This window comes from Notolepis coatsorum, assembly GCF_963971535.1.
Source record: "Notolepis coatsorum genome assembly, contig: SCAFFOLD_419, whole genome shotgun sequence".
NCBI lineage: Eukaryota > Metazoa > Chordata > Actinopteri > Aulopiformes > Paralepididae > Notolepis > Notolepis coatsorum.
The window spans coordinates 51,925-67,951 of NW_028174481.1; the positions used below are offsets into that span (position 1 = coordinate 51,925).

General features: G+C 45.8%; 1 protein-coding gene across 1 annotated transcript in view; it reads left to right on the top strand.

The window, feature by feature from the left end:
• The window catches only part of LOC311247542 (sodium/calcium exchanger 1-like), a gene marked incomplete at both ends in the record, with an annotated part of 41,794 nt that overhangs the window by 14,039 nt on the left and 11,728 nt on the right, over nt 1-16,027 (top strand). The window contains 2 exons of the mRNA XM_084338581.1: nt 13,357-13,463; nt 14,232-14,368. Of these exons, the coding sequence (XP_084194707.1) occupies nt 13,357-13,463; nt 14,232-14,368 (244 nt within the window). The remainder of the gene's footprint in view (nt 1-13,356; nt 13,464-14,231; nt 14,369-16,027) is intronic.

The following is a 16,027-nucleotide window of genomic DNA, read 5'->3' on the forward strand; positions in this document are numbered from 1 at the left end:
CTATAATTCTGTGACATGTACCTGTATATACTGTATATAATATATACATATGAGGTGCGCAAGGTCCTGTCTAGTACTAAGGCTAGGAAAGCCACTGGCCCGGACGGCATTCCCCCCGGCCCCAGGGCCGTCAGACTCTGCTCTGAGCAGCTTGCCCCTGTGCTCAAAGACCTTTTCAATATGTCACTGGAGCGCCGCCTTGTTCCAAGGAGCTTCAAGGAATCATTCCGGTTCCTAAGAAATCACCCGTGACTTGTCTTAATGATTACAGACCTATTGCTCTAACCTCAGTTTTAATGAAATGTTTAGAGCGGCTAGTGCTGAATTATATAAAAAGTCAGATTCCTACCTGTCTTGATCCCTGGCAGTTCGCCTACAAGAAAAATAGATCAGTAGATGATGCTATCTCCTTAGCTCTTAATCCTGTGTATGAACACTTAGATAAGAGAAACTCCTATGTTAGAATGCTTTTTATCGATTATAGCTCTGCTTTTAATATGCTTATTCCATCTAATCTGATCCACAAACTTCAGTGTCTGGGTCTATGTGACGCTGTCTGTGAATGGATTCTCAGCTTTTTAATTTTGAGACCTCAAAGAGTCAGGATTGGAAAACAATATGTCTGGTGAAATTGTTTTAAGTACTGGTTCGCCACAAGGCTGCATTCTCAGCCCTTTACTGTTCTCTCTCTGCACTCATGACTGTACTGCTTCGTATGATAACAATCTGATAGTAAAGTATGCTGATGATACTACTGTCATTGGGCGTATAAACTCAAATGACGAGTCACTTTACAGATCAGAGGTGCAGAACCTAGTTAGGTGGAGTGTAGGCTGGTAAAGATATGCCTCCTAAAGTGTGTAAACGGAAGTACAGGAAGTACAGGCTACAGGCTTTCCGGTTTCGACAAAACAATTATAGAAATGTGTGAAGTGCACAATATTTCCTCGTTTAAGCCACTGCAACGGCTTTGCCTGAAGAATTTACTACATAACCGGGACGTTCTAGCTTGTTTGCCGACAATATTCGGGAAAAGTTTGGTCCGTTCAGAGGCAGCTTCCAGGGGAAGTACATACACCGGAAATTCTACCCCATAGACACTTTCGGCCGTAGTTCTTTACCAGGCTTTATCTCACGGAGATAAAACTGGGAACGAGGTTAGGTGGAGTGAGACCAATAACCTCATCCTGAATGCTTCCAAAACGAAGGAGCTAGTCATCGATTTTAGACGTAGCAAGGTATCCCATCTCACCATTACCATAAATGGCTCAGAGGTGGAGATGGTGAGCAGTTTTAAATTTCTTGGGGTCACTATTTCAAATGACCTGAGCTGGCAGTCCAATACCAGAACCATTGTTAAAAAGTCCCAGCAACTTCTTTTCTTTCTTAGGAAACTGAAAGTGTTCACTAATAACAGGGTGATTCCACACAACTTCTATCGCTGTGTGATTGAGAGCGTTCTTACTTCCTCCTGTACTATATGGTTTGGTAACATTACAGACCAGGAGAAGACATCTCTGAGCAGAATTGTGCGTCTCGCACGCAAGACAATCAGGGTTAGCCTACCAGCTCTAGAAGAGATCTAGGTGCCAGGCTGCTTTCCTGTGCCTCTGGCATTATCAACGACCCCTCTGGTCACCCAGCCGCAGGCCTCTTTGTCCCCCTCCCGTCGGGCAGACGCTACCGCTCTATCACATGCTCTACCTCTCGGTTTACTAAGAGTTTCTTCCCCAGTGCTGTGCGCAGCCTGAATAACTCCAAAGGCTAGATTTGTATATTATCCAATTTTTTATTTGGTGTGTTATTAGTCAGGTTGTGGAAGTGCTTCTGTTTCTGTGTGTCTGTGCATCACGCACTTTGAATATATGCACTTTTACTGTAAATTGTGCCTCTATGCATTATGCACTTTACTATGATATGCACTTTAGGAGATGTTGATATCAACCTTAGCATTTGTCCTTTTATACTGTCTGTGTTTTTTTCTCTTTTCTTTTACTGTTTCTACTCTGCTCCTGTACTGGATTAGTTGTAGACACACAGTGTTGCTCTGTACCTGTATTCCAATGTGGATTCATCCATACATGGCAAATAAAATCTCTCTGACTCTGATATATATATATATATACAGCATTATTGTACATGCTATCATACAGATAGATGGATAGCATGGTGTATACGTAGGTATATAGAAGGATTATGTGCAGGTATATTCAGATAGATATGGAAATATATATATACAGCACTATTGTGCATGCTATCATACATAGCTGGTGGTAACATTGCACCCTGCATTCAACCTACATGAAAACAGTATGCAAGGACGGTCCCATACACTCATACACTGTGCTATATATATATATATATCAGTTATATAACCAGCTCTGATCCTCTGATGCTGTTAAGTGCAGCTTCATGACGTATGCAATTCACACCAGAGCCAAAATAGTCTGCTGTTGCAGCTTCAGCCAGGAGTTTCAGCCAGGTCTTATACAATGATTGATTGATTGAACATTTGGACATTTACGGGGGCCAGTTTCGAATTGCAGCCTCCCGTAGGTGCTCTTTGAGAGTGGTTTTAAAGGAGGGTAGGGATTCAATTTTTTTTGATGTGGCATAATTGCAAAACGTGTTTAGTCCCTTGTTTGAGCCGAATCTGGGTTGAACATGATTTGTGGAACTCCCTCTGGTGTTGTGATTGTGGTATTCACTGACCTTTGGGAAGTATTTCGACATGTACATGGGTACCTTAGTGGTGTAGTGCATCTTGTAGACCAGGCCTATAGCAAGTTGCTGTACTCTGTTGTCTACTCTAAGCCATGCTAGGTTGTCAAAAGGGGCTGGGATGAGGTGGGTTTTAGGAGTAAGGTCAAGCAGTTGTCTGACCAGTTTGTTTTGTGATGTTTGTAATCTTGTTTTTAGTGCCTTTGAGGTGCTTTGGTACCATGAGGTGCAAGCATAGTCGTAGTACCCTTGAATGAGTGCTCCTGTTAGAGTCTTACACAATAGTGGAGCCCCCCCCCCCCCTGTGACTGGATGTAGAACCAGGTCTTAGAAAGAAAGAAAGAAAGAAAGAAAGAAAGAAAGAAAGAAAGAAAGAAAGAAAGAAAGAAAGAAAGAAAGAAAGAAAGAAAGAAAGAAAGAAAGAAAGAAAGAAAGAAAGAACAAACGAACACCTGAACTGAACCCACCCACCTTCCTCCAGTATTCCTTCTTTCCTCAGAACATGAATAATACAACATGGCGGCTCCTCGACTGCATCCTAATGTGCTGATACTGTATAGAAAGAAAATATATGTTATAATTCATGTTTATTTTATTTAAAAAAGCGACTGTGCACATTAATAAACATGAGAACTCAGACGCATCGTGTAGATACACCAGATGTAGCCATACAGGCTCGACTTCACCCCCTGAGCAGGTCGACGGTTTAACCCTTTCACTACCACACTACAGAAGGTTAACCCTTTCACTACCACACTACAGAAGGTTAACCTTTCACTACCACACTACAGAATGTTAACCCTTTCACTACCACACTTCCTCGGAAAAAAACGTTTCCCAAGAAAAGTTTCCCCAAGGGACCTCAGGGCAAGCTAAGAGCAGGACGCTCAGCCATTACTCATATAACTAGGTTATATACATAACCTATCGTTATATTAGTCGTACTGGCGAATCGTGTCCTGCTCTTCGCCATCGAGATATGGGGACAGAGCAGACGCGAGGACCGACAAATGCACCCCCTGAGGGCCCTAAAGCCCACATCAGGGGGGAGGGGAGTCCCGTCACCCAATCCTTCCTAATGAAGAGGGGGCGGCAGTCAACTCCACCCGAGTGCGAAAAAGAGGGAACTAGAATCTCTCGAACACACAGCACAGGCGGAACCACATGTGACACAACACATTGTGGCCCACACCCACACACTCCTGCTACCCCACCAAAGGACGGGAAGCAGGAGAGGTCACAGACCTCAGAACCGCCTGGGAAACAGAACCCCCGGTCATGTCCATGAGGTAAAACCTTACGAAGGGACCCGGTGAGGACCATGAAGCCGCAGCACAGATGTCCTCCACCGAGGCCGCCACCCCACGAGTGGAGTGCGCCCTGACGCCCCCAGGGGGAGCCAGCCCGGCCAACGTGTAGCAAAGGGCAATGCCCTCGCACAACCAATGGGACAGGCGCTGTTTCGACAGTGCCTTACCAGCACGAGAGCCACCGTAACAGACAAAGAGCTGATCGGTAGCCCTGAGGCCCTGAGTACGGCTGAGGTAAATCCCCAAAGCCCGGACCGGACATGACAGGTGAAGGCCCACCTCCAACTCACTAGCGTGAGGAGGCGGATGAAACGCCTGAACCATAATATCCCTGGAGCGGAAAGAACTCCGGATATTTTTTGGCACGAAGGCAGGATTAGGCCGCAGAGTGGCACCGCTATCGGAACGAAAAGACAGGCACTCTGGCCGTAATGAGAGAGCACAAAGCTCACCCACGTGTTTAGCGGAGGTGACGGCCAGCAAGAACACGGTCTTGAACGACAGCTGTTCCAACGGCGCTTGCTCAAGAGGCTCAAACAGGGCCAAGGACAACCGACCAAGGACCAATTGAAGATCCCAGCTCGGAGCCAAAGAGCGTTTCACCGGCTTAATGCGTTGAGCGCCAAGCAGGAAACGCCTCACAAGAGGGTGGCTGAACAAAACAACACCCTCAAATCCCACATGATAAGAGGATATAGCTGCTGCATATACCCTCACTGTCGAGGCCGACAGTCTATCAAGGAGAGACTGAAGGTAAATAAGGACAGCATCCAGGGGGCAGGACACCGGGTCCCTGCCCCCCGCCTTACACCACTCTTGGAACATACGCCACCTACCCGTGTAAAGCGCGACAGTGGAGGGAGCATGCGCATTCCGGATGGTGTCAACCACAGAAGGGTCCATCCTCTCCAGACTTACCCTCTCACCAGCCAAACCATCAGAGGTTGGTGTATCACCGGGGGCTGAAACAGCGACCCGTGTGCTTGAGAGAGGGCCCTCGCCGACCAAGGAACAGGCCACGGTGGGGCTACCAGTAGCTGGATCAGGACCGGGAACCACACCGCTGTGCCCCGGTCCGGCGCAACCAGGATCACGGTCCTGCGCTCCCTCCGTATCCGCTCCAACAACTGACTCAACAGATGTGTAGGGGGAAAGGCGTACAGAAGGCCGGGCGGCCATGGAAACATTGAGAAGGCATCCACCCCCAAGGGGGGATGGTCTTCCCGACTGACCGAGAACCACAAGGGGCACTTGCGAGATTGTCTGCTCGCAAACAGATCCACTGAAGCTTCCCCGAAGCAATCCCAGATCTGCCTGACTATGTCTTGGCGCAGTTCCCACTCGCCGGGACGAGGACCGCCCCGAGACATCATATCTGTGCCCACATTCTCCTTGCCAGGGATGTGGAGCGCCGTCAGACTGCGCAGCCTGAGAGCTGCCCATAGCCAGAGTTCCAGCGCAGTCTCTACGCACTTGGTGAATGTGCGGGGAGCCAGAGAATAGCCGAACGGCAACCTCTGGTATTCGTACGCTACGCCCTGAAACAGGAACCGTAGGAACTTCCTGTGAGGAGGGAAAATTGGGATGTGAAAATACGCATCCTTTAGGTCTATGGAGGTGAACCAGTCTCCCACTCTGACAGCAAGTAGCAGGTGTTTGACGGTCAACATTCTGAATGGTCTCGCCACAATCAGACGATTGAACACGGACAGATCCAGTATAGGTCTGACCCCTCCCGTTTTTTTGGGCACCAGAAAATAACGGGAGTAGACGCCTGACATCGCGTCCTCTCTCGGGACCACGACTACGGCCTGCTTCGCCAACAGAGATTGGATCTCGTCGGCCAGAGCTGTCACTGCTGCTGACCCTGACAATAGGGTCTGCACCAAACCTGAGAACGGAGGGTGGGGTTGTGCGAACTGCAAAACAAGCCCCAGCCTCAACGTTCTCTCCATCCACCCCACCAAACGGCATTCTTGTCGCCATATGTGATAATAATCCCAGAGCGCTGGGCCGCAAGGAACAGCAGATAGGTGGCCCGGTCCCTCCCGCTGTGCGTAGCCTCTGAACCCGCCAAAGCGGACAGGGCGGTCGCACCCAAGGGGGGACCCCGACAGAAAGGGCCGGTTTGATACGGGAGAAGCTGCCATCAAACTGGTTGACACACGCTCCCCCCCTGAACACCCCTCTAGCGCATGCTGAGGAGTTGTTCCACAGCTAGACATGCAAGGCGTGAGGACCCCATGGGTTCCTACACACCGTAGCCCTGCAGTGATATTGCTACCACCCAAATCACGCGCGCCTCTTCTTTGCAGACCACTGCCGATCTCGCGGGAGTGGGAGGCATCAACGTGATACCCCGCCTGGCGAAGGCGAGGTCGGGGTAACCCGTGCTGAGCATTCATACGAAGAGGCCTCGAGTCCCCCTGCTGACCACTGTAAATAGTGGCAGCCGTAACACCAGGCTCACCAATCACACAACGTGTGGTGCGGGAGCCACGTGACAGCACAACATTCTCACAGACAGACCCAGGCTCAGCCATCAACTGGGTGTCAGCCCCTGTCCCCATGAGAAGCGAAACGTGGGGCCGCATGCGCTTCAAAGAAGGTTCGCGGCCCGCAGCCAAAGGAAAACGATCAGAGCCCCTCTTCCGTTGGTGATGGGGAGAGGAGTGATCGGGGAGCGGGCTGTTCGCGGCAGAATGACAACGGCTTGTATCTTCCAAGCCGAGTACATCCAACATGGCCGATCCCTCGGCCGCCAAGGCTGTCGGCCTTGTGGACCCCTGTTGACTCTCCGCCCAGGGTACCACTGGCGGGGGAAACATGGCCGCCTGTCGAGGGCCTCGCCACAGTCGCTGACGAGGCCGTGCTCCAACCTCTGGCTGCATAGCGTGAGGCGGTGTGGGACCTAGATCAACAACCGCCTGCGTCTCCGCAGAACGACCAAAGAGTCCCTCTGTGGAAAAAGGAGCCGTGAGGAGAGAAAACCTTTCTTCTTCCCCAAGAGGAGATTGCTCCAACCAGAAATGCCTATTAACAAGCGTTGATAGCATCCTAATCCTCCCCGCAGTTATAGCTTGCGACTGAGTCAAGATCTCTATAACACCAAAAACATGCAAAAGAAATTCAGCGTCGGCTGGTCCTGTAGCCCCACTACCCGACGCTAATGTGGACAGAAAAACAGTCAGCTGAGCCACAACACTGGCCGCCGCTAAATTCCATTCCAGCAGTATAGCTCTCATCAGTCCATACTGCCACCCTCCGGGCCGACTCGCTCTCAAGCGTCGGCCGGGTGGGACACCGTTCAACCCCGCCGGGGCACAGGATCGATGCTACCTGGCTACTTAGCCATGGCACACCCGCCCTGCACCCTGTTGTCAACCCATTCACCCGTAAAAAGGGTAAATAGGACTCAGCAAAACCCCCCACATTAGCTACCGACTGACCTTCATCAATGAACCGGTTAAGAGGAGGGAAAAGCGGCAACATCCCACGGCGGGGAACATTAGAACAGTGACCCAGCATTGTAGCATTAGCGTTAGCATTAGTGTTAGCAGCGCGCTCCAGGATCGCTTGGAAACCGTCCACTTCAGGGGAACGTTCACCAAAACATCCCACCCCTGGCGCCGACACAACTCGGTTGTGTAACAAAACAACCAGCATTACTAACACTAGCATCAATGCCTGATGACACAGGGCCTACCTGTGTACGAGCCGGCTCGATAGCCAAACCTCGCACGCTGTCCCTCGATCTGCTGCCACAAGACGAGGAAACATCAGAATAGACCCGACGTGTCGTTGGAACATGCCGCGAAGATTCCAGGGGTAAGCAAATCTCCGGTAAGCACTCAATATTACGCAATTTCTCTAAACTTTTCATGACAACTAGTTGCATAGGGTGCACGCATCCGCTATGATGGAAACAAAAATAGAGGAAGAGCGAGTGGTGACCACGCCTAGTGCTATATAGTACGTAGCACTAGGGCGGGGCCTGGCAGGTGCTGGGTGTATTGTTTTGTATTCGTTGATGGAGTACACTAGGTACTGGAGATGAGGTATATCTCGATGGCGAAGAGCAGGACGCGATTCGCCAGTACGACTAATATAACATTCTGTAGTGAAAAGGTTAACCGTCTGTAGTGTGGTAGTGAAAGTGTTATCCTTCTGTAGTGTGGTAGTGAAAGGTTAACCTTCTGTAGTGTGGTAGCGGAAGGGTTAACCGTCTGTAGTGTGGTAGTGAAAGGGTTAACCTTCTGTAGTGTGGTAGTGAAAGGTTAACCTTCTGTAATGTGGTAGTGAAAGGTTAACCTTCTGTAGTGTGGTAGCGGAAGGGTTAACCGTCTGTAGTGTGGTAGTGAAAGGGTTAAAGGATAACTCCACTATTTTGGGAAATTAGCTTATTTAACATCTTCCCTGGAGTTAGACAAGAAGATGCATACCTTTTTTGTCTCTGTGCGTGCATTTTAGCTTTGGGAATAGATGCTCCGTTAGCATAGCTTAGCTTCATCACTGGAAGTGGGGGAGGACAGTAGCCTTACAGTGCCTTACAGTGTATTGCAAGGTCTGACATTGACCAAACTTGATATGCATGACCTTGGTGGGCTCTAGGTCAACTCCTGAAAAGGGGGTCAATGTCAGACCTTGCAATCAAAAGTTAGGGGCGCACTGAAATTATGCCAAGGGTTATTAGCCCCCTAACTTTTGATTGCAAAGTCTGACATTGACCCCCTTTTCAGGAGTTGACCTAGAGCCCACCAAGGTCATGCATATCAAGTTTGGTCAATGTCAGACCTTGCAATACACTGTAAGGCACTGTAAGGCTACTGTCCTCCCCCACTTCCAGTGATGAAGCTAAGCTATGCTAACGGAGCATCTATTCCCAAAGCTAAAATGCACGCACAGAGACAAAAAAGGTATGCATCTTCTTGTCTAACTCCAGGGAAGATGTTAAATAAGCTAATTTCCCAAAATAGTGGAGTTATCCTTTAAAGACCATAACAGAACATATGTGACACGTAAACACAGATAAGAAAATGTATAATACCATGTTAGTACTATGTTATCTTCTATCAATTATTAATGAAATAAAGATATAGTCTTTCTGGTAACCTTCCACATCTTCTAAACATAAAGAGATGAACACCCTGGTAGGGTCTCATTCTCCAACGGACTTACGACAAAAAGGGCTTTCTCTTAGGGCCATTTGAGACCTTTTCGGGCAAGAAATTAATATAGACAATATATTATAATATAATATTAATTATATATGTTTTATTGGGACGGTTGGTGAATCCCAAAATCTGCCCGAAAAAGGTCTCAAATGGCCCTAAGAGAAAGCCCTTTTTGTCGTAAGTCCTTGGAGAATGAAACCCATTACTTACTCTCCCCCTGACAATACCTGACCGATGGCACTGACATGTAAAAACAAATCTGCAAATCCTCATTCTTCTGCCTGCAAACTCCACTGCGTGTGTGTGTGTGTGTTTGTGCATGTGCGCGTGTGCGCGCGTGTGTGTGTGTGTGCGCACGCTGAAGTCTGTGTGTATATTTGTAGACAGAAATAGACACACGCCCACTTGTGGTTATGGAGATGGAGGTAGCGGACAGGGGGATGTGGTGCTGTTCTCACAGAGACACAAAGTGTTCCACCGCATCGTCGGAATGCAGCAACGCTTTAGCAACTATGGTGTCATGTTGTTGTTTTTACACAGGTGAGCTTCTATACTACATGATACATGTTGTTTTTACACAAGTGAGCTTCTACATGATACATGTAGACTCTTTACCTCAAACAAGTCTTTATTAAACTAGCTTCATCTGTGGTTCATACAGGCTCTTTATTAAACTAGCTGTGGTTCATACAGGCTCTTTATTAAACTAGCTTCATCTGTGGTTCATACAGGCTCTTTATTAAACTAGCTTCATCTGTGGTTCATACAGGCTCTTTATTAAACTAGATGTGGTTCATACAGGCTCTTTATTAAACTAGCTTCATCTGTGGTTCATACAGGCTCTTTATTAAACTAGCTTCCTCTGTGGTTCATACAGGCTCTTTATTAAACTAGCTTCCTCTGTGGTTCATACAGGCTCTTTATTAAACTAGCTTCCTCTGTGGTTCATACAGGCTCTTTATTAAACTAGCTTCCTCTGTGGTTCATACAGGCTCTTTATTAAACTAGCTTCCTCTGTGGTTCATACAGGCTCTTTATTAAACTAGCTTCCTCTGTCGTTCATACAGGCTCTTTATTAAACTAGCTTCCTCTGTGGTTCATACAGGCTCTTTATTAAACTAGCTTCCTCTGTGGTTCATACAGGCTCTTTATTAAACTAGCTTCCTCTGTGGTTCATACAGGCTCTTTATTAAACTAGCTTCATCTGTGGTTCATACAGGCTCTTTATTAAACTAGCTTCCTCTGTCGTTCATACAGGCTCTTTATTAAACTAGCTTCCTCTGTGGTTCATACAGGCTCTTTATTAAACTAGCTTCCTCTGTGGTTCATACAGGCTCTTTATTAAACTAGCTTCCTCTGTGGTTCATACAGGCTCTTTATTAAACTAGCTTCCTCTGTGGTTCATACAGGCTCTTTATTAAACTAGCTTCCTCTGTGGTTCATACAGGCTCTTTATTAAACTAGCTTCCTCTGTGGTTCATACAGGCTCTTTATTAAACTAGCTTCCTCTGTGGTTCATACAGGCTCTTTATTAAACTAGCTTCCTCTGTGGTTCATACAGACTCTTTATTAAACTAGCTTCATCTGTGGTTCATACAGACTCTTTATTAAACTAGCTTCCTCTGTGGTTCATACAGGCTCTTTATTAAACTAGCTTCATCTGTGGTTCATACAGGCTCTTTATTAAACTAGCTTCCTCTGTGGTTCATACAGGCTCTTTATTAAACTAGCTTCCTCTGTGGTTCATACAGGCTCTTTATTAAACTAGCTTCATCTGTGGTTCATACAGGCTCTTTATTAAACTAGCTTCGTCTGTGGTTCATACAGGCTCTTTATTAAACTAGCTTCCTCTGTGGTTCATACAGGCTCTTTATTAAACTAGCTTCATCTGTGGTTCATACAGGCTCTTTATTAAACTAGCTTCCTCTGTCGTTCATACAGGCTCTTTATTAAACTAGCTTCCTCTGTGGTTCATACAGGCTCTTTATTAAACTAGCTTCCTCTGTGGTTCATACAGGCTCTTTATTAAACTAGCTTCCTCTGTGGTTCATACAGGCTCTTTATTAAACTAGCTTCCTCTGTGGTTCATACAGGCTCTTTATTAAACTAGCTTCCTGTGGTTCATACAGGCTCTTTATTAAACTAGCTTCCTCTGTGGTTCATACAGGCTCTTTATTAAACTAGCTTCCTCTGTGGTTCATACAGGCTCTTTATTAAACTAGCTTCCTCTGTGGTTCATACAGGCTCTTTATTAAACTAGCTTCCTCTGTGGTTCATACAGGCTCTTTATTAAACTAGCTTCCTCTGTGGTTCATACAGACTCTTTATTAAACTAGCTTCATCTGTGGTTCATACAGACTCTTTATTAAACTAGCTTCCTCTGTGGTTCATACAGGCTCTTTATTAAACTAGCTTCATCTGTGGTTCATACAGGCTCTTTATTAAACTAGCTTCCTCTGTGGTTCATACAGGCTCTTTATTAAACTAGCTTCCTCTGTGGTTCATACAGGCTCTTTATTAAACTAGCTTCATCTGTGGTTCATACAGGCTCTTTATTAAACTAGCTTCGTCTGTGGTTCATACAGGCTCTTTATTAAACTAGCTTCCTCTGTGGTTCATACAGGCTCTTTATTAAACTAGCTTCATCTGTGGTTCATACAGGCTCTTTATTAAACTAGCTTCCTCTGTCGTTCATACAGGCTCTTTATTAAACTAGCTTCCTCTGTGGTTCATACAGGCTCTTTATTAAACTAGCTTCCTCTGTGGTTCATACAGGCTCTTTATTAAACTAGCTTCCTCTGTGGTTCATACAGGCTCTTTATTAAACTAGCTTCCTCTGTGGTTCATACAGGCTCTTTATTAAACTAGCTTCCTGTGGTTCATACAGGCTCTTTATTAAACTAGCTTCCTCTGTGGTTCATACAGGCTCTTTATTAAACTAGCTTCCTCTGTGGTTCATACAGGCTCTTTACCTTGAACAAGGTGTTTATTACACCAGTAGGACTCTACAGTAGGACTCTACAGCACATTATGAAAACATAATGTATTATCAGTTCAGCCACTAGAGCTCCAGCATTAATTTACCATTAAACAACAACATTTACATTCATTTTGGAGCCGCCAACATTTTTATACATACATGAATCAATATTGTCTTTGGGGGCGAAAGCAATACCTTTATTATGCACTGTTTTAAAAGCTCTGTGGGTGTAGAAAAAGAAAACATAAACAACATAAAAGTGTTCTATAGCACCTTTCAAATATATTTATATACGTTCTTCTTCGTCGTCCTCTTCTTCTCCTTCTTCTTATTGCTATTATTATTATTGTTGTTGTTGTTGTTGTTGTTGTTGTTGTTGTTGTTGTTGTTGTAATTATTATTATTGTTGTTACTACTACTAATGTTGAAATGGAGCTACATACATGTGATTTTGTGAGAAATGGTTTCACTCCTTGACATTAACTGCACTCATCAATGATCTAATATATCCCACATTGATATGGCCCAAAACATTTTTTTTTATAATTTTTTTTTATTATATTTTTCCTCCTTTTTTCCATTTTTCTCCCATCCCAATGTTAGTCGTTATGCCAATTCCCAACCCCCGTCCTGGTCGTTGCGCACTCTACCCCCTACCGTCGGTCCGGGAGGGCGGAGACTATCACATGCTTCCTCCGACACATGTGTACCCAGCCCACCACTTCTTTTCACCTGGCAGAGCGGACTCTCACTGGGGGAGTGTAACGTGTGGAAGGATCACACTACCTCCCCCAGGTCTTTCCCTCGCTGTGCAGGCGCCCCGACCGAACTGTAGGAGTCGCTGTTTACAACGACCAGGACCCACCCTCGCCGGGTTTCCTACCCTCTAACACTGCCAATTGTGTTAGTATGGACGGTCGGCCAAGCCGGAGGCACCACAGCTGGATTCGATCCCACTGTCTCTGTGGTGGTGGGCAGACGCTTAGACCGCTGCGCCACCCGGCCGCCTGGCCCAAAACATTTTTATCACAGATTGGGGCTTTAATAAAACAACCAATGATTAAAAGTTGAGTTGTTTTCTGATCCTGTTCATTTGACCTCTGACCCCTATCTCTCTCTCTCTCTCTCTCCCTATCTCTCTCGCTCTCGCTCTCTCTCTCTCTCTCTGTAGGAAGCTGTTGGACGTGAAGATCTTTGATGACGAGGAGTACGAGAAGAACAAGACCTTCACCATCGTCCTGGAGGAGCCCATCTTCCTGGAGGTGGGACAGAAGCACGGTGAGTAGATAACCGTCAAGCAGTCTCCATCTTCATCACTACCATCATCATCATCATCACTACCATCATCATCATCTACCATCTTCTAACATCAAACAGTCTCCATCATCTACCATCTTCTAACATCAAACAGTCTCCATCTTCATCACTACCACCACCATCATCATCATCATCATCATCATCACTACCATCATCTTCTAACATCATCATCTACCATATTCGTTCAAAGTTACTTTGAGCTTGACTCTCATTCATATTCCACAAGAAGGACGAATCATTTATGTGTTTTACCTAAAACATACTGTGGGGGCAACAGTGGCTCAGGAGGTAGAGCGGTCGTCTGGTAATCAGAAGGTTCCCGGTTCGATTCTCGCTCCTCCCGGGTAGCGTGTCAAAGTGTCCTTGGGAAAGACACTTAATCCCTAATTAGTGTGAATGTGAGTGAATGGGTAGAATGTGAGGAGCAGATTGTAAAGCGCTTTGGATAAAAGCCCTTTATAAACACACCATTTACTGACTAATGTTTTACTCCCTCTCCTCCTCTCTGTGCTCTTCCCTCTCCTCCTCCCTCTCCTCCTCTCTGTGCTCTTCCCTCTCTTCCTCCCTCTCCTCCTCTCTGTGTTCCTCCCTCTCCTCCCTCTCCTCCTCTCTGTGTTCCTCCCTCTCCTCCTCTCTGTGCCCCTCCCTCTCCTCCTCCCTCTCTACCCTCCTCTCCTCCTCTCTGTGCTCCTCCCTCTCCTCCTCCCTCTCCTCCTCTCTGTGCTCCAGGAGACGCCAATGACAACAAGCAGGTGGCGGGGCAGAAGGAGGGGCAGGAGGAGGGGCAGGTGGCCAGGATGGGCTGCCCCAGCCTGGGGGAACACACCACGCTGGAGGTGGTCATCGAGGAGTCCTACGAGTTCAAGGTGACTCACATCAGGGGTGTAAAAAGCACCCAGAGATTATACTGAAGTGAAAGTATGGGTACCGTCTCAAAATCGTACTCAAGTAAAAGTCTGAGTATCTGGCTAAAAACACACTTGAGTAAAAGTCAAAACGTTTCTACAGTACTAAAAAGTCAAAGTAAAAGCTTTTTTTTTATTCCGGGGCAATGAAATGTTCCATTTCGTCCTAGCAGAGGTAAGACTGCTAGTTTACTAGTAGATTACTTTACATAGAGGTACGACTGCTAGTTTACTAGTAGATGACTTTACATAGAGGTAAGACTGCTAGTTTACTAGTAGATTACTTTACATAGAGGTAAGACTGCTAGTTTACTAGTAGATGACTTTACATAGAGGTAAGACTGCTAGTTTACTAGTAGATGACTTTAGATAGAGGTACGACTGCTAGTTTACTAGTAGATGACTTTACATAGAGGTAAGACTGCTAGTTTACTAGTAGATTACTTTACATAGAGGTAAGACTGCTAGTTTACTAGTAGATGACTTTACATAGAGGTAAGACTGCTAGTTTACTAGTAGATGACTTTAGATAGAGGTACGACTGCTAGTTTACTAGTAGATGACTTTACATAGAGGTAAGACTGCTAGTTTACTAGTAGATAACTTTACATAGAGGTAAGACTGCTAGTTTACTAGTAGATTACTTTACATAGAGGTAAAACTGCTAGTTTACTAGTAGATTACTTTACATAGAGGTAGGACTGCTAGTTTACTAGTAGATGACTTTACATAGAGGTAAGACTGCTAGTTTACTAGTAGATGACTTTAGATAGAGGTACGACTGCTAGTTTACTAGTAGATGACTTTACATAGAGGTAAGACTGCTAGTTTACTAGTAGATGACTTTACATAGAGGTAAGACTGTTAGTTTACTAGTAGATAACTTTACATAGAGGTAAGACTGCTAGTTTACTAGTAGATGACTTTACATAGAGGTAAGACTGTTAGTTTACTAGTAGATAACTTTACATAGAGGTAAGACTGCTAGTTTACTAGTAGATGACTTTACATAGAGGTAAGACTGTTAGTTTACTAGTAGATGACTTTACATAGAGGTAAGACTGATAGTTTACTAGTAGATGACTTTACATAGAGGTAAGACTGCTAGTTTACTAGTAGATGACTTTACATAGAGGTAAGACTGCTAGTTTACTAGTAGATTACTTTACATAGAGGTAAAACTGCTAGTTTACTAGTAGATGACTTTACATAGAGGTAAGACTGCTAGTTTACTAGTAGATGACTTTACATAGAGGTAAGACTGCTAGTTTACTAGTAGATGACTTTACATAGAGGTAAGACTGCTAGTTTACTAGTAGATGACTTTACATAGAGGCAAGACTGCTAGTTTACTAGTAGATGACTTTTCAAGGGGCTAAACACGTTCCGCAATTATGCCACAACAATGTGGAACGCCCTACCCAAAGCTGTAAAGGAATGTGAATCCCTGCCCACATTCAAAACCGCCCTTAAAGAGCACCTACGGGAGGCTGCAATTCGAAACTGGCCACCGTAAATGCCCAAAACCCCCACCACCTCCTAATAGACAGTCTCCTCCCCACCGCATGTATATATTCCCTCCCCGCCGTATGTATATTTCCCTCCCACCCACCCACCCCC